The following is a 17,774-nucleotide window of genomic DNA, read 5'->3' as shown; positions in this document are numbered from 1 at the left end:
CTGAATTCACTGGTTTTTGAATTCAGTGTAATTCATTTAAGAAAGTGAAAGCTTAAATAAATTGTGCCTTTTACCTTATTCCCCCAGTCGACATTATACTTAGTAGTACTAAGTACTAGTATTACTACTAGTACTCTTAGTAGTAGAGTGTTTATTTCCAGATAAACCTGAGAGTACTTTTTGTAGAGATCCAAGACATAGGAAGGGGATTTTCTCCCAGGTTTGACAGGTGACCTAGAGCCAGTAAACTTCAGTTTGTACCATTTAATACTTCCGCTGAGGTTACTTGAATCAAAGGTGTTGTAACACCACTTCTGAGATGACAACTCAGTAGTCTGGTCTAGAAAAGTCAGGTTCCTTTATAAAACTAAACAGTCTCAGGGGCAGCATCCTCCTTCAGCCCTTCCCCTTGTGCATTTCCATGAGCCTTGCCAATGGCTTGACATGCAGCCAGCACCAGGCTTTTGTTGGCATTTTTGGCTTCAGAACAATTTAGGAAGGATATTGAAGTGCTGGAGCATGTCCAAAGAAGGGCAATGAGGTTGGTGAAGGGACTGGATGACAAGTCCGATGAGGAGCAGCTGAGGGAGCTGGCGCTGTTTAGCCTGGAGAGGAGGCTCAGGGGAGACCTCATCACTCTCTACAACTGCCTGAGGGGAGGTTGTTGCCAGGTGGGGGTCGGTCTCTTCTCCCAGGCAACCAGCAGTAGGACAAGAGGGCACAGTCTTAAGCTGGGCCAGGGGAGGTTTAAGTTGGGCATTAAGAAGAAGTTCTACACAGAAAGAGTGACTGGACATTGGAATGGGTTGCCCAGGGAGGTGGTGGAGTCCCTGTCCATGGAGGTGTCTAAGAAGAGACTGGACATGGCACTTAGTGCCACGGTCTAGTAGACAAGGTGATGTTCGGTCACAGGTTGGACTCGATGATCTCAGAGGATTCCAACCTAGGTGATTCCGTGATTCTGTAACACCATCTGGCCCGGTGTTACACTGAGGAGGAGGAGGAGGGCAGCCAGGGCGCAGGAATCACTCCCGTCAGTGGCAGGGTAGGGGCTGAGGCGGACGGAGCGGCACCCATTGGCATCGCCAGGGTCGTACCCGCAGCAATGGCAGCTCCGCCCACACCGCCTGAGGGGCGCGCGCGCAGCAGAACGCCCAATCATCGATCGCGGCCGGGCGGGGCCGCCGCCGCGCAGGTCAGAGCGCGGCACGCCGAGGCAGCGATCGGGGGCGGGGCCGGGGCCGGGCTGAGGCGGTGCCGCGACAACCAAAACAACGGCGCGGCCCGGCCCGGCAGCCCTTGCGCTCGCGCCTTGCTGCCACCTTCCCCACTGCCGCCGCCGCCGCCCGGCGGGGCCCGCTCGGGGTGCGAGGGGGGAGCGGAGACACCCCTCCATCCCCCGGTGGCGCCGCCGCCGCGATGAAGCTCCGCGTGAGGCTGCAGAAGCGAACGGCGGCCCTGGAGCTGCCGGGGGCGGAGCCAACGCTGGGGGAGCTGCGCGCGCAGCTGCGCGCGGCCCTGCTGCCCGCTTGGGGGTACAGGTACCGTACGGACCAAACCATTGGGGGGCCCGGGAGGGGGCGGTGGGGCCGTACCACTCGGACGAGGAGGAGAGGGGGGGGGGTCTGCCCTCCGCGACCCCCCGGGCGCGGTGGTGCCCCCTGCCGGTGGGGCGCGGCCATGCCGGGGAGCGCGTCCCGGGGGATTAAAGTGTTCCCGGTCTGAGGGCTTTTCCCCTCGCACGGGGTGGGCTGTCCCGGCTCCTGCAGCGCCCGGAACGCGTGCTGCTTCCCGGCTGGTCGCTGCGGAACGGGAGAGCAAAACTTGGGGCGTGCTCGGCTGCGAAATGCGAATCCGCAACTCAGTCAGAGCTGAGTGGGGTTTGTGCGTGGCCCTTACGTTACACAGTGCAGGGTGTCAGTTTTACAGTTCCCTCAGGCTTCCTGGAGAGCCCCCGGGTTTAAATTTCCTAAACGTTTTATCTGTGAAGAACTCACGGCATACTCTGTAGGAGAGTGAAGTCTGCAGAACCAATTTAAGAATCGCCTACAAAAGGGGATTTTTCTGGCGGTGGCTGAAGGGTTTGTACCGCAAACCTCTAATTAGGTCCGATGTACTGGTGTTTCACTAGTGATTCACATGTGACGTGGGCAGGAGAAATCTGAAGTTGCTGCTTGTCTTGCTACAGTGGGTGTATTTTAGGGTAGCTGCTTCCCTGCTAACCAGTTTCATTTCTATTTTTTTTTTTTCGTACGTGCTTACCCTGAAGCATCTTTTCTTATTACCCTCGTTTGCGACTACCATCCTGTAGGACAGCTGCTGATCTTTGAAAGTAATGTTTTGCTTCATGAGAAAGCAAGATGGTTGAGTCTTCACCGCTATTTATTTTTAAATAATCTCAGCCACTAGTTTATTTAAAGCTTGTTTCCCTAGGTCTGATATCTTTGAATTTGAAGGGCATTTGTTTGCTTTTGCTTGTAACTTTTTTATGAGAAATTTCTGTAAATGAAGTTTTATCTACCAAGCAGCTACAGTTGCTTAAAATGTACCTGGAGAGAAACATGGGGGGAAATAATTTCATACATTTTTTTTGCCCTCACTCTTTCTCTAATATATAGCTCATTATTAATGGATTAAACCCCATGGCATAGTACTATTGTAATACAGAGTATGCATTTCTAACTATAGGGTCATGGAATCATTAAGGTTGGAAAAGACCTCCAGGATCATCAAGTCCAGCCTTTGTCTGATCACCACCATGTCAGCTGAACCGTAGCACTAAGTGCCATGTCCAGTCATATATACCTCTGTATGCAGTTAGGCAGTTGCAGCCAACCACGTTTCCTTACTTTTTTTACTTTTATTTTTCAGTTCTGATACCAAGTTTTCAATAACATTGAACAGAAAAGACGCTCTCACAGAGGATCAGAAGACCTTAACTTCGTACGGGATTGTTTCTGGTGATTTGATATGCTTACTACTAGAAGAAGCAGATGGGCAACCCAGCCTACCTCCTCCTCCTTCTGCTCCTACTCCTCCTCCTCCCCCACTTCAGAATGGTCGTGAGCCGTCCACCTTGACCCCCAACAACAGTGAGGCAAACAGTCCAAAAGAAGAAGGGCAGAATGAACAATCTGACAACCAGAAAGCTCAGGGGGGAGTTCAAAAGAGTGATGAGAGGGTAAGTAGATGAGAATTGTCCTGTACAGCACAAGGCAAAAAGGAAGGTATGTTGTTGTGTCAATTGCTGTACTCTATAGGAGAGAGTCTCTTCAGAATATTTGGCTCCTAATACCTGTCCAGTGTTTATCCAGTTATTTGAATGGAAATTTGTCTCTCTGCATTGTATATTACCTGTGGCATAGAAGCTAATTCAGAGAGCCTAAAGTGTTTTAGATCTGACGTTTTTACAGGAGTGAATGTTTTTGCTGGAACATGCACTTTTCCTAAGGAAATTAGGATTATGTTTCTTACCTGCCTCAGTGCTGTCTTCTTGAGGAAACTGATTCTAGGTACTGAGCAGTTGCAACAGGCACTGCCTATTGGAATCAGGCTCTCTTTTTTTCCTTTCATGACCTTTCCCTTTCTACTTTTTTATTTTTGTAATGTGTCTGTAGTTTTGTCAGATAACTTAATAACATGGTATGATTTTTGTAGAAGAAAGGAAGTTATAATAAAGCCACAGTCCTCCTTAAGTGACAGTAGATGCACTCCATGGATTTTTTTTTTTCCCTGCTATTTAGGCCTGTTGTGTTTGTTGGCAGTCCCAGTTACCATTTTGGTTACTTGCCATGCACGTTGGCTAAGTTCAAATTAATGGTGATACTACAGTGATTAAATTATTCCTGTGTATGTTGCAAAAATTCTAATTCTGAAGGTTTAATATAGTATTACCGTGTTGTCTTCAATTTGTGTATGCAATGAAATGACAGATCCTTTAATGAAGCACTTGTATTATAAAGATTAAAAAATACAGAGGCTATGTATATAATCCCAGTCTCCATCTGGAATGCTGGAAAATGGAGGTGTAATGAATCTTGTATGTACAACTTGTACGGGAAATCATGGGAAATGGAATAAGCAAAATGTTGATGTAAAATGTTGATGTATACAGAGGTGTAATTTTCTGAACAAATTTATTTTTTGCTTTCTCCTGAAGGCAGGATCCAGCCTAGAATTTCCTTCTGGATTAGTCCCAGAAGATGTTGACCTGGAAGAAGGTACAGGCTCCTATCCCTCGGAACCCATGCTGTGCAGTGAAGCTGCTGATGGTGAAATACCCCATTCCTTGGAGATGCTCTACCTTTCTGCTGAGTGTACTAGTGCCACTGATGCCTTGATTGTTCTGGTTCATCTGCTCATGATGGAGACAGGCTATGTACCTCAGGTAGGTAGGTGCACAAGCAAATAGAAATTTCCTGGTCAGTATGAGAAAGCTATGGAATATCATGGGAGTGTGTAATGCAGGATCCATCTGAGGATCTGCTTCTGCATTGTATATGTGAGTTGGCAGCAGGGGCTGCTGAAGTTCCAGCTTCTCTAATTTCCCTGACCAGTAATTCTTTGGGCTAAAGACTAGAGCAGCTTTTAGGTGCAAGAGAAAAGGCCTGTCCCTGTGTTTCTTTTGGTCCTCAGCCTCCCTGGGACCCAGCTGATAACCTTCTGTTTCTGCTTTATGCTCTTGAGCATGTGTAGATGTGCTTAAATTGTAGCACTTATCAGAGTACTGCCTTAAGTGTCAGTGTCATCTCAATGGTAGCCTGCTCAAGTGGTGCTTAGCAAGGCCTAGGTCTGCCAAAATATTGTCTCCAATTCAATATGAACTTCAGCTAAGTGTTGTTAGGCTTTGGTTCCACTAATCTGTAGAGGTATCGTACTTGAGCACCTGTGGCAATACCTCTGTACAATGTGTGAATTCACTTTTTCCCTTCCATTAGCATTTTATATTTACTCATAAATGGCTGAACATGCAGAAGACGACTTGATGTGAGGAAAGGTGTTTAAATTCCCATACTTTTTTCTTGCAGTGAGGCTAACTAAGGACATGTGGGTGTCTGGTTGACCAATACCAATTTAATAAATCTGCTAACTTCATTACATCCCCATAACTTGAAATACTACCTGAAGAATACATTTGCCAGTGCGAAAAAAGTTTGTTTATGTCAGTGAGCAGGCTTGGAAGTAGGGAAGATAATTGCTTTACAGATTTAAGAGGAAAGAATCTACTTATACTTGTGGTTATGTCATATCCACCCCCTGGGATTCCATCTGAGCCTTTTCATACTGAAGTTGAAAGAAAAACTGTTAGTCGACTCAAATTTTCAAATTAACTTCAAACTATGATTCTTACAACCCTGTCAGATATTGTAAGTTCACAGAAAAGGTGCAACAACATGTTTTTTGTGCAGCAAATTAATGTATGTGCAGGAGCTATCAGAATGCTGGAATGGGTGACAGAATGAAGCATGTGTCTCAAAGAAATAGGTGTGAGTGATCACTGAAAAACCTTTCCTGTCAGGACAAAAAATTACTAAACTTCACCTTATATTTACTCTTTTGGGGAAAATAGTGTTTAGTCACACATACTCTTAATCACTGTGTCATAATACGCATTAGGACTGACCTAAGAGTTGAATTGCAAACATCATTCTGCAGTTTAATAACTTTTAATCCTTTTCTTACCCCTCAGCATTGGTACACTGCTAAAGTGTGACAGTGTGTTACCTCTTTGCATTTTTAGGGGACAGAAGCCAAGGCAGTCTCTATGCCAGAGAAGTGGAGGGGGAATGGTGTTTATAAGCTACAGTACACACATCCCCTTTGTGAGGAAGGTTCTGCTGGTTTGACTTGTGTGCCTCTGGGAGATCTTGTTGCTATTAATGGTAAGTCAGTCAAATTTTTATCCTGGATGCACATTGCTAAGTATCACCATTGTTTAGCAAGAGAAAACTTATATGCACTTTCATGAGCTAAGTTTTGAGCTGCACCTTTATTACTTGGGTTGCTGAGGTGCAGGAGATGCCACTTCCTGATGCTGAATACTCGTGGCATTTCTGGTCTCTGTGTTAACTGTTTGTCTCCCTCTAATTATAGCAGATCAGTCCTTAGGAGATTCAGCTGGTCTTTTCTCAGCAATGTTTTAGAAATTTTTTGTGTCTCGTTTCATATGAACTTTGGTATACATTGCCAGACATGAAAAGAAGTAGATCTGCTCCAGCTACAGTATTGTGTCTTATGTTCTTTGCAAGACTTAAAACTTCCAGACTATGTATTCTTTAGCTCTGATGTATAATCTTTCCTGTAGTACATTAACTGTGATCTCAAAAATTGTTTTTAGTTTAAGCCGTTCAGTCCAGAAAAATTACAGAAGTCTAATTTTTTGAAGCAGCTTCCAAACCACTTGATGGTTTTTTTGAGATTTTTTTGTCTTTTTTCCCTTTCTATTCTTTATTTTATTTAGTATTTAAGTAATTCCACGTTTTTGTGGAAACAATATTAAATTGGGACTTGGTTCTAATTTTAATCTTTGATTAAATCTTTTACGTTTCTATGTAAAACTTGTAACTGATTTTGCCAATTTGTATAAGCACATATGTTTTCTCAAAACCTGTACATATTATGATCAGATGTTTTAACCATCTTAAGTTGGGTTAAGGTTAGATTTAGGACAGTGTTATAGCTGCCATGCATAGAGTGTTCATAAAGTAAACTTCTGTGTTACATCTCTTTTCATATGATAGAATTGTTGAAGGTAATGCTTGGTTGCTGCTTTGCTATTTTAAGTGCCTTTTTTTTTTTAAGTTTTTATTTGTCTACCTGCTTCCTGTAGTTGGGTATTTTCCTTGTGGGATCTAGTAAGGGAGGAAAGTAAAACATCTCTGAAGAGTAAAGCAGTAATGAAGTGGTCTTTGTCATCTCATAGCGTCTTTTAACTTTTGAAGTGTCTTTTTTTTTTATATTTACAGCAACATTAAAAATCAACAACGAGATTAAAAGTGTTAAGAGGATCCAGCTATTGCCAGCATCCTTTGTTTCCTTTCAGGACCCAGGTATGGTTGAGCTATGATACTCATAGTAGTAAACTGAAAAGTAAAGAAGTGACACAGTGGGTAAAAATATGCTTTAGTATAGCACCAAATAGGTACAGAATAGCAAAAATGAATAAAAATGTAGTTACCATTTAGATTAGTCATAACTTTGTGGTAAAAGGAATTCAGAGTGTAGCCATTTATTCATATTTTGTTAAAACAAATTGTATTTCTTGGATTACCATTGTTAGAAAAGAACCTTGCAAAGTCCAGTTTATCCTTTGGCCCCTATGCCTGTAATTTATGAGGTCCTAAGCCTGTGTGTGGATATCTGGGACAGCAGTGCTGGAAAATACCCCTTTCTGCCTGGCAGCTCAGGGCTTCAGAGGCTGGTGGTACCTGCACTCTTGTTGTGGCACTGTAATGGTTAAATTCTTTTTGTCAGAAAACATGTGCTGGCCACATAGGTTTCTCCAGAGTGCCAAAATTGGAGGGAAGACTAAGTCAAGGAAGCAGAGAAAGGCAGATTGATGTGGATCCTTGTGAGCACAGGCCTGACTAGTGTTTTGTTCTCTGAAGTAGATGAGCTGCTTTATTGGCAGTTGAGACTGACTTGATGTCCTGCCATATGTTCTGGGTAGTCCCAGTCACTGGTGTATAAGTCTAATTGAAAGGCTTTAGAAGAACTGAGTACTGAAATGTGTCCAATATAACAGCAGAGTCTTCTGGCTCTCCTTTCTTCAGAGTGGATAACCACTTCTGTCAGAAAAATTATTATTTCAGGCATTTAGAACACAGATGTATGTTACACATGAGCTTTGTAACCTGACAAAGGAATCTCTGGCAGCTTGAGAGTCGGTTTGTTTCTGAATAACTCAAGTCTTCCCCTTAACTGTGCTTTTTAAGGCCAAAGGGAAAGCTGAACCTGACCATGGAAATGGTCTCTAGTTGCCAATGACTGACTTGTTGCAACGAAGTTACACTGTAGCTTGCAGAGCTGCTCCCATCGAGATCACAGGCAGATTAGAGTTCTGCTTACAAGAAAACTGTAATTCTCATATAATTTTTGCATTATAAACTTTTGAAGTTAAGCTTTTTACCTCTCTTCTTTGATAGAGAAGGTTGCAGGTGTTTACAAAGACCTTCAGAAGTTATCCCGTCTCTTTAAAGACCAGCTGGTTTACTCTCTCCTGGCTGCTGCCCGACAAGGTGAGAAAAAATATTTATGATGATACTTAATTTGTGAGGATGGAAGGGAGGGGGTCTATCAAAAACCTTGAAGGAAAAGTGTTAGAAACAGCTGCTCAATGATGGCTATATAAAGAGTAAGCATAAAGTAATATATATGTTCTAAAGAAATTATATTGATCTTTGTAACTGAGAAAATATAATTCTGGTTTTAATTTTTCGTTGCTCTAGTCTCAATTCAGAGACTGAAATGGGGTGGCTGTTTTTCACACTTAATGATGAGAAAATCATACCACAATAATTCTGTAGCAGTAGTTTTGAACTATTTCAAATAAATTGGTATAGCATCATATTTGGAAATCTGACCTCAGTAATGATCTTGTCAGTAACTGATCATTGAGGGCTTGGAAGGGATGTTAGGAAGTAACCCAAGCTGGTGTTTGTGAGGCAGTAGGAAGCCAGGCTGCCTCTGCACAGTTACTGCTGTAAAAGGTCTCAGCTTTGTATTCTGAAGACTATTCGATGGAATTCCCTCGACTTCAGTGCAGGAAGGTTTTATCTGAAGCATGTGCTCTGTACTTAATGTGTATTTTGCAGACTCATGAAATCGGGCAGGTCTTTTTTTCTTTACCTATTCTTTTGTTCTGTAGTCTATAAACATAGTTAGGTGTTCGGAATGTTTCTTAGGCATAGTGGTCAGTGTAAAGTGTCATTTGCCCTATTTCGTGCACTTTATAGATGTACTTAGAGTTGCAAGAAGTCACATCACAGTAGTTGCTGAGAAAAGTGGTAAACCAGCTCAGGTATGAAGGGGAGAGGATTTAAGGGAAAGATTATAATGTTCTTTTTTTCTTTTAGGGTCTTTAGAGATAGAGTAAACTCCACACCATTTAAGTGATGCTTCTGTTTTCTTCACTGTGTAGCTCTGAACTTGCCAGATGTGTTTGGGTTAGTGGTCCTTCCTCTTGAGCTCAAGCTTCGGATTTTCAGGCTTCTGGATGTCCGTTCCCTCATCTCTCTCTCTGCTGTTTGCCGTGATCTTTACACAGCTTCAAATGACCAGCTTCTGTGGAGGTTTATGTATCTGCGGGATTTCCGAGGTAATGTCAAGGCACATCTTTCTCTAATTACTTCATGTTAACAGAGGGATTAGGTGTGACAGATTTTGATAAGAGGCTCCTCAGGCAATCAGTGATGTTATTTAAACACTCTGAGGAAATGCAGTACAGTTGGTCAGCTGTAATTCAGGTGGATGCACAGTGTTAAGCCAGGAAAATTGCTGACAGTCTTCTGAACCATTACTGGTGGACTGTGTGGTTCTTCCCATTGTGTGGTGCAGGCCTTCCTTGTTTTCATCTCTTTCCTTTGTTACTCTGGTGTACTGGCTATTACAGATATTAGGAAGTGAAGGGAGGATATATTCCTGCTACGATTTCTCACACAGGATTGAAGAAACAAAGGTAGTCAAGGGAAGTGCTGTCAGAAGGCACAGGTGGGGACAGTATTTCTGGGATTTCTCTCCTTAGTACCTTTTGGAGATAATACTTTACATAGAATGAGTGTGCAGGTAGATTACCTATTAAATGGTCCTGGATCTTTATATTTTTTAAGATGCGTTATCTTTATGAAAAGATGTATTGACCAAACAGTGTTTTTTCCTGTCTTGATTATTCTGCAACTTCTGACAAACTCTGGGCACTCATGGCACAAACGCTACTTACTTTTCTTAATTTTTTCCTTCTCTTTGTAGATCCTATTGCAAGGCCTCGTGATACAGACTGGAAAGAAGTAGGTGGCTTTTTTATATAATCTCTCTGAGATGAGTCTAATTTGAGAATTAAGCACAGACTTTGGGAGGCAGTAACGAGCTAAATTTTAGTTTAAAAGTATGGCGTTCCATGTATGCATGTTTGTCAGAATAGGAGAAAGCAGCATCAACAAGTTACATGGTGTGTGCCCGAATTGTGGGTTAGAGATCTTCCAAAGATGCTGTGTTTGGGCTTTGGCAAGCAGGGGAGTTGCTGCTCTGGGTTTTCAGACTGGTGAGGAGCACTTTTTTGAGAAGTACCATAAAACTGAATGCAGCTGCTGAAGCTGGAACACTTACAGAGCTTTAAAATGCCTTCTTTTTCTGTCTGCAGCTATACAAGAAAAAGTTGAAACAGAAGAAGGAGGCCCTGAGATGGAGGCACATGATGTTTCTACCCCCTATACCTCATCCAATCCCCTTTCATCCCAACCCATTCTATCCTAATCCCTTTCCTCCCAACCCATTCCCATCAAACCCAATCTATCCCCCAATGATCATTGGTGGAGAATATGATGAGAGACCAACACTTCCCTATGTTGGAGACCCAATTAACTCACTCATTCCTGGCCAGGGAGAAGCACCGGGTCAGTTTCCTCCATTCAGGCCACACTTTGACCCCATTGGTTCCTTGCCTGGAGCAAGCCCTACGCTTCCAGGACGAGCTGGTCCCAATGACAGGTTTCCACCCAGACCCAGCCGGGGCCGCCCCATGGACATTCGCCGTGCGTTCATTTGATTGCGGCTTTTTCCTGCAGTGAGTTTTCTAGTCGCTGAGCTTGCTTCCTAACTGCAGGAGATTGCAAATCCCAGGCACTAACACCTGCCTTCTCTTCAGATTGTGTCAGGAACATGTGTGCATGGTATTGTTCCAGCCACGAAGGCTGCGTTTGTTTTGTGCTCTGGTAGGGCTGTACCACCTGGCACTCAGGTCTGTTTCACAAAGAGCTATGACTTAGAGCAGTTTGTTCTCCCTCCCTTCCTCCTTGCCCTTAGTTGTCTGTGAAGTGCTACTTGCAGACCAGAAGGATACTGACCAAATGCTGCATCAGATAAAGAGCACTTTAAATACAAACCCTATACTTGTCTGTCTTATTTGAAGAGTTTTACTAAATTGCCAGGAGAAATGATGATGTTTAAAATCTACCAGGCTAATTAATAATCTTTATTTACAAAAAAGTTACCATGTACCACATAGAACAGTTACCATGTACCGCTGTCATGGTAGATGTGTGTTCATGGATATTTTTGAATATGTTGTTTCCTTTTTCCTGTAATGTTTTATTAGGTAAAAAGCATTTTTGTATTGTTACTTAATGCACAAAGAATACAGGGAAGGAATTTTCTTTACAATAGAAGTATTAGAACACAAATGAATTAATTTTACAAACAACTGAGTAAAGTCATGCTACAGTGCAACTCAGAAGTCTAAACAGAAGCAGAGCAACTTTACAAAGAATCAGCAGCAAAACTTTTGCCTTTCTCCTTGACTTTACAAATAAGGATCTGTAGTACATGGCTGCATTTACTGTGTGTGAACTAAAAGTGGTGCAAAAATGCATCTTCTCTCCCTGTCTGACTTAAGGAATTAAATAGGCTGACCTGGTTGCAGTGGAAATGGGGTCACAACAACATGAGAAGCAGAATGAATTCTCACTTCAATTCAGTGAATTCCATTTAATTCCATTACTTAAGTATCAGATTATATCTTGCCAAAAAGAAATGTATTGTGGCATGTTATGAGCACCATTAGAGTATTGTCTTATTAACTAATGAGCAACTAACAAGACCACTGTTAAAGTTTCCTGATGAGATCTGCAGGTTGACACTGGAGCTCAATTAAAGGAAGACCAGAATGACTAAACTTTGCTAGAACTTTTAATTCCTTACGTATTTTTTAAGCTGATTGATCTCAGTGTTTCTATAAATGTAAATGGTACTGATGACTGTTGTGACAACTGATACTATTTTCTAAAACCTTTTTGAAATTCCAGCAGTGGAAATGGAATGGCATTTCCTGTTAAATACAAGCTATTTAATCAGTAATACTTATGTGCTTTTTCAGGTGATATTTCAGTGACTCATCTTGTTTTGTATAAAATCAGCTGACTTCAGTAGGGTCAGGAAGTTTTGCCAAGTAAAATATAATACTTTATTTTGCTGTCAAAAGTTGTATTGCTTCTTTCTTCCCTTTTCTACTTCTCAGCAATGGTTTCCCTTCAATACCAAGATGATCCTTAACTTTCAACATTTACCTGCAGTGGCTGAATTGTCTTGTTCTAAAAGAATTTTCACAAGTGAAATTTGTAGTCAGACCTCTGTAAAGAAGCTTACAGTGTTTCTTTATATTCCTCTGACTATAAAAAGGAAAAGGGAAATCTACACTGCACTGATCTTGCACCATCTTGTCCTTGTGATGAGTGCTTCAGCAATGAATACGTAATATTCAGATAAGGTTATAGAAATTATTTTATCAGTTAAAGCTGTAACTTACCCTTTTCATTTTTTTTCAAGTTATTTCTGGGAACAATGATCTCTGTGCACGTGAGATAAGTCGGTTTTGTGGTGCCAGTGGTACTCTCATGGTCATTGCCTTGATGACAGTCGCGGGACTTACCCTGCTGGCAGGCCGTGTCCTTCTCTGGAATTGGGCTCTGTCTGCCATGAAGACAACCATGAACTTATACTTCTGCCAGGCTGATGCCAGAGGTTCAGTTTATCCTGGATTTTGTCATTTGAATTTTTTTTTTTTTGAAGACACGAGCTCAGCCTTTTTACACATATACCACTAAGGGACCTGAAGACATTCCTCCCCATTTTTGTTGTCCTTCACATTGTAGTAAAGGTATTGTGAGCCAAAGATAAAAGAACCTGATTACCCAGAACTGTCAAGTTCCTTAAAGAGGAGTTCCTGTTATTCATAAAACAGGATATGAAATATAAAGTGAATATCTTGGGCCAACAGTATAAAATTAGAAGATAAAATAGAGGAAATACTTGAAAACTAGCTGCTTGCTTTGTTTATTTGCCAGCTCCTAAGTCAAGTGTGTGTGTGATTCCTGTTGTAAACTTCTGTAAAAGAGAAATCACAAAAGATGAAATACCTGAAGATGGGCATTTCTTACCTGTACTGTTCATCAGTACCCAGCACTGTTAACATTGCTACTAAGAGTCACTTGCAAATAAGGAACTATTTTCCTTGGCTTTTCTATTTATTGTTTTATCTTACTCATGAAACTTAGACCCAAACAGATGTGAAGCAGCTGAGCCATAGCCAGGGTGTAAAGTCTTATGTACCTGCTTGTGGTTAGTGGAAGACAGTAAAGTACTCTGCATTTACAAGTAGGACTGCTGTTCTTCTGGACCTTAGCTTGCCTGGGAATGTAAATGACACTTCTCTTGAAATACCACACCTAGCTATGACAAGAAAATCAAGATGTTTCTCAGTTTGTATCTAAACAGCAAAATGTAAACTAATTTTCCAGGTGGTGGATATGGGTGGGTGTCATAGCTGCCTACCAGCTCCTTCTTGGGTTGGATCCAAACACACAAACCTACTCATGCTTCCTGGCTTCCATGTGAAGAAAATTAAAGCAAACAAGACAAAAGAAAGCTCTGACCAGGTGCTCAGTTTTCACAGCTGTGTGAGAAAGATCCCAAGGCATGCTGTGGGGCTCGTCTGCCCTGTGATTTAAATGTAGCTTCTATTTACTAGTTTTTCTGTTGCCTTCTTACTGCCCTAGCTCCAGCTGTTATATTTCGGTAGCTAAATACCTCTTGGGTATACCTTAGTTTTCCATTCATATAAATGGAGAATATACCCCTTGTATTCCCTCTGTCTCTTTGTTGGAGTGTAGGGATTTTGGACTAGAAACCTGGCATCAAAGGTGACAACCTGAGGTTTGGATGATGCATTTGTGAATCTCCTACTAGCCACAACATCTAGTATGTGAGCAGCATAGTTGTAGATTTGAGATGTACTGTTGGGACATTCATAAGACACAGCGTAGATTTTCATCATTTTAACTCAGGAAATCAACTCACTGTTTTCATTAAAGCAGTTCTATGAATAGAAATGAAGATGCTTTTCAGGAACTATGGGAGTAACTAAGATAAGCTGGCAATGCCTGTTGCTCGTACTTGTAGCTAGGAGGAGGGGAGATGCAATTCTGTTTGCTTGTCCCTGGAAAGGTGACAGCTGGGAGCTGTAGGCAAATTAAGAGACTTGAGTCACCCTTAGGTATCAGGTCAGTAGTGCTATCCTGTTACTGTGGTCCGTTGGAGGACAGCCCTGCTGTGTTCAAATGCGGCATCAGCAAATGATCCAGCTGTTGTGGTTTCAGTGCTGAACTGGGGTCGATTTATGGGGCATACTAGTCACTAATTACTTTTTTTGTATATATTGTGTTGGTAAGGGAGACATAAAGAGTTTCAGGGGATAGAACAGTTGAGGATTCTGGCAGTAAACTTTTATTTCTGACTCTGCATCTCTGGTGACCATTTAGTAGGGAAAGGCATTAAACCATGCTGAGGGAAGTGTTACAGAAGGAAATCCTCTCCCGCCAGCATTGTATTATCTCTTCTCCATATAGTGGAGCCTGTTAATCTGCTATTCTTGCCAGTGGGACCAGTCTTGCTCAAGCCCATTTGTCACACTTTTATTGCTCCCGGAGACTCCAAAACATCAGGGACTGTTTTTTTTCTCAGACAATGACATGTATTTATGATGCTACATTGTAAACTGTTTAGCAAACCTTGAAGGACAACACAGAACTGGGGAAGAAAATAACAGGAACAAATAATCAGAGGGTAAGGTGGTCCTGTAATACTGGCCTTGAGGTATAAATCATTGATCCAGATGTGTCTCTTGAGAGACTTCCAACCTGGAAAAGCTATGCTGTTACTTGCCATTATATGTACAAAGGCCTGCTCAGGGGTAGGTCATACAAGGTCCAGATGACTGCATTGGATTTTGATGTTCATTACAGGTGCTATGCAGGAAGGATTTCCATGTTTGGCTTTATTCCCACCAGTGAATCATAAGATCCGAGATGGCAAATGCAGCTGTTGCTTTTGCTGTTTTGGGGATCTCCTGGTTTAAGTGACAGCAAAGATCTATGCCACTGGCTGAAATATTTTTTTAACTTAAAACTTACTGACCTCCCTGGGCATTCCTAAGTATCATCATGGTGAATTTGCTAAGGGAAGCACAAAGCCAAGTCTGGCCTTGAAGCTGTATTTTGAGGAGGCGGGATGAGGACTGACACCTACATTAGGTATATTATAACCAGAGCTCACAGGGTGCAAGGGGGTTCTCACCTGGCAGAAATAGCTATAAATACATGGATTTACCCAGGGTGGGTTTTTGCAATCATGAACATAGCTTGTGTCATTCCTGGGTTTTATGATATCCAAGTTCTAGTATATGGGCACATACATGGCTTCTATTCAGTGTTACAGGCTTAGAGAAAAAGCACACTGGTGAAGATCCATCTCTGTCTTCTCCAGAAGAATAATTCTCAGAGATGGTTAGAGAGGACTAATACTGATTGTGACCTGCTTGGGGCAATCCCATACATACCCTGCCATGGCTTGGTGTCTCTGGATGGACCCAGCTCATCTTATTTGTGAAGTATAATTTTCCTGTTCTATTGCAGCTTTGTCACCTTGCATTCATTTTGCATTCACCCCAGCGAAGTCAGTGGGAGTTCAGGGAGGGAGACAGGATTTCGCTCCATATCTCTGTCCATTCAGTATTATGGAACACTCAGCACACAAGTATGTGCACTTCATCAGCTCTGCTATTAATTAGGCACGTTCCTGAGGGAAATGCTTAGCCAGATGTGACCAAGTCACCAAAGTGCTTGGAGTTTAGCTGGGTTTTGTCTGGAATTTGTGTGAACTGTGAATGTGAACTCTGGTGTTTTCAGGGGCAGGGGAAGAAGTTGTTTTTTATGTGGAAGACCCATTTCTCAGGTTATTTTTGAGCTAAGGCTACAGGGTTAGAACACAATGTTTTTCTCTCAGAACTTGGGAATCATGTGCAGGGGACATAAATGCAAGGCATGAAGCAGAGATCTTTTATCTGCTATGAGCAGAGAGATCTGGAATAAACCAGGAGTCCATCCGGATGACCTGCTCATGTGATCTTTGGTGCTTACTGATGCCTGGTACCATATTTAACTTGGGCGTAGTTTTGCTCTGAAAAGTGACCTTTTATGAAGTTGGTATCACGGAGTTCCACAGTTCACTGTATTTCCATGCTCAAACATGCTCAGTTTATCAGTCAATGAGTACTTACTTATTCTTGACTCTACCTTTGCATATGTGTTTCTGAAAGAAGCCCATGTTTTTTAGGTCAACCTTAACAAGAATTCAGTAATTTGAAGTTAGCAATTGTATTGACTATGTACAAATCAAAATAAAACCCAGTTTGCACTGTCATAACTGTGTTGACTCCATGGAAGTTAGCAAGAGTAAAATTGCTTTACAATTCAGTCATTTGAACAGATCTGATTATGCACAAAACCCAATGAAGTAGTGACACTTTTATGCAGTCACTTTTCAGACTGTTATTAGAATATTTTCTTTGTATTAAAACAAGTGTAGTTTTCTAAATTCCCTTTACCCAGGTGGTAGTTGTAAGTTGCTAGGTTCCACTGAGTGTATTCCAGGATGACATCAGGTATGCAATCATGTGGAGTGAGGACTGACAAAAGCACAGATCCACCTGCAGAACTGTTAATCAGAAAACAGGCTAGCAAATGATTTCCTCAGGTTGCGGATGGTTTCAGCTTTTGCTTCGTCTTCACTGGCATTTCCCCGCTGAGGTGATTCAGATATGCTGAAGGTGTTTGTCAGGGACTGCGATTTGCTGAAATGGAAAACAGAGTTCTGGCTCAGCAGGAGAAGGTGGTAATTCAAAGCTGGTTACTGATGCTTTGTGTTCCATCACACAGACAAATTCAAGAATAAAAGGAGAGGTTAGCAAGGATAATCTCCATGTGCTAAGGCATCTAAGAATGGGGAGTTGGGAAAGGATGCGACATGGGCAAGTGGCTTAATCCAGACTGTTGAGAGTTGATGAAAACATCTGACTAAAAGTATGCAACTGCCATTTGGTGTGGCTGTTGTGAGGAACTGTTAAGTAATTTCACAGAAGAATGGATTCATACTGAAGGTCACCTCTCTCTCATCAGCTGTACCATGAATGACAGCACTGTCCTTTCAGCTGTGAGAGCACAAGAGGTTTGGCGAGTTGGTAGCCATGTCCCCTGCAATGTGTGCATTTGCCTGCTCTCCCTGGCCTGTGTGCTCTGACTGTCAGCTCTGTAATATAGGTCTTTTGGTTGGCCATACTGCTCCTGCTGGCTGTGTACCTGCTAGTGTTTAACTTCAGGACTGTGTTTTTAAAGTAAATCTCCCAATTTTCCCTGCTACCGTGCTTAGTCACTGAGTGGTTTCTTCTGGTCAGTGATAGGTATCCACCACAAGACCAGACTACCAAGTAGAAAACCAAGTACCTGAAATATGTATAGTGTGCTGACTGCATCCTTAACACCAACATTTTGATCCTTAAGTACACTTTTTTTGGTTTGTCTTGCTAATGTAAACATCATTACTGAAAGCCTATTCCAGAATATCACTCCTTGTTCTTCCTGACAACAGGTCAATGGTGGCCCGTTGTGCCCAGGGATATTTATATATACCTCTGAAGTCACTCACAGTTATGCAGGTCTTTGTCCCTGGGG

At 42.2% G+C, this 17,774-nt stretch overlaps 2 protein-coding genes across 6 annotated transcripts in view; one reads left to right on the top strand and one right to left on the bottom strand.

Annotated features, from left to right (window-relative positions):
* Positions 1-1,164: 1,164 nt before the first annotated feature.
* FBXO7 (F-box protein 7) lies at positions 1,165-12,192 on the top strand. 4 transcript variants are annotated; one of them, XM_032689328.1, is made up of 9 exons: positions 1,165-1,541; positions 2,872-3,181; positions 4,160-4,387; positions 5,741-5,882; positions 6,966-7,049; positions 8,145-8,237; positions 9,266-9,316; positions 9,967-10,004; positions 10,358-12,192. In XM_032689328.1, the coding sequence occupies exons 1-9, from the start codon at positions 1,420-1,422 to the stop codon at positions 10,760-10,762; spliced, it is 1,473 nt and encodes a 490-aa protein (XP_032545219.1). In that variant the 5' UTR covers positions 1,165-1,419; the 3' UTR covers positions 10,763-12,192. The 4 variants fall into 4 exon arrangements, with proteins under 4 accessions (XP_032545219.1, XP_032545217.1, XP_032545220.1 ...); XM_032689326.1 differs by having other exon boundaries at positions 9,140-9,316; XM_032689327.1 differs by lacking the exon at positions 1,165-1,541 and adding an exon at positions 1,690-1,884 and having other exon boundaries at positions 9,140-9,316.
* SYN3 (synapsin III) overlaps positions 11,719-17,774 on the bottom strand; it is a 202,623-nt gene continuing 196,567 nt past the window's right edge. For both annotated transcript variants that reach the window (XM_032689324.1, XM_032689325.1), the window contains exon 15: positions 11,719-16,897. In XM_032689324.1, coding sequence (XP_032545215.1) covers positions 16,765-16,897 — 133 coding nt within the window. In that variant the 3' untranslated portion in view covers positions 11,719-16,764. The remainder of the gene's footprint in view (positions 16,898-17,774) is intronic.

The sequence above is a fragment of the Chiroxiphia lanceolata genome, chromosome 5, assembly GCF_009829145.1.
Source record: "Chiroxiphia lanceolata isolate bChiLan1 chromosome 5, bChiLan1.pri, whole genome shotgun sequence".
In the NCBI taxonomy this organism is placed as follows: Eukaryota; Metazoa; Chordata; class Aves; order Passeriformes; family Pipridae; genus Chiroxiphia; species Chiroxiphia lanceolata.
Note: the sequence above shows the minus strand (reverse complement) of the source record. Positions and strands in the feature narration are given on the sequence as shown.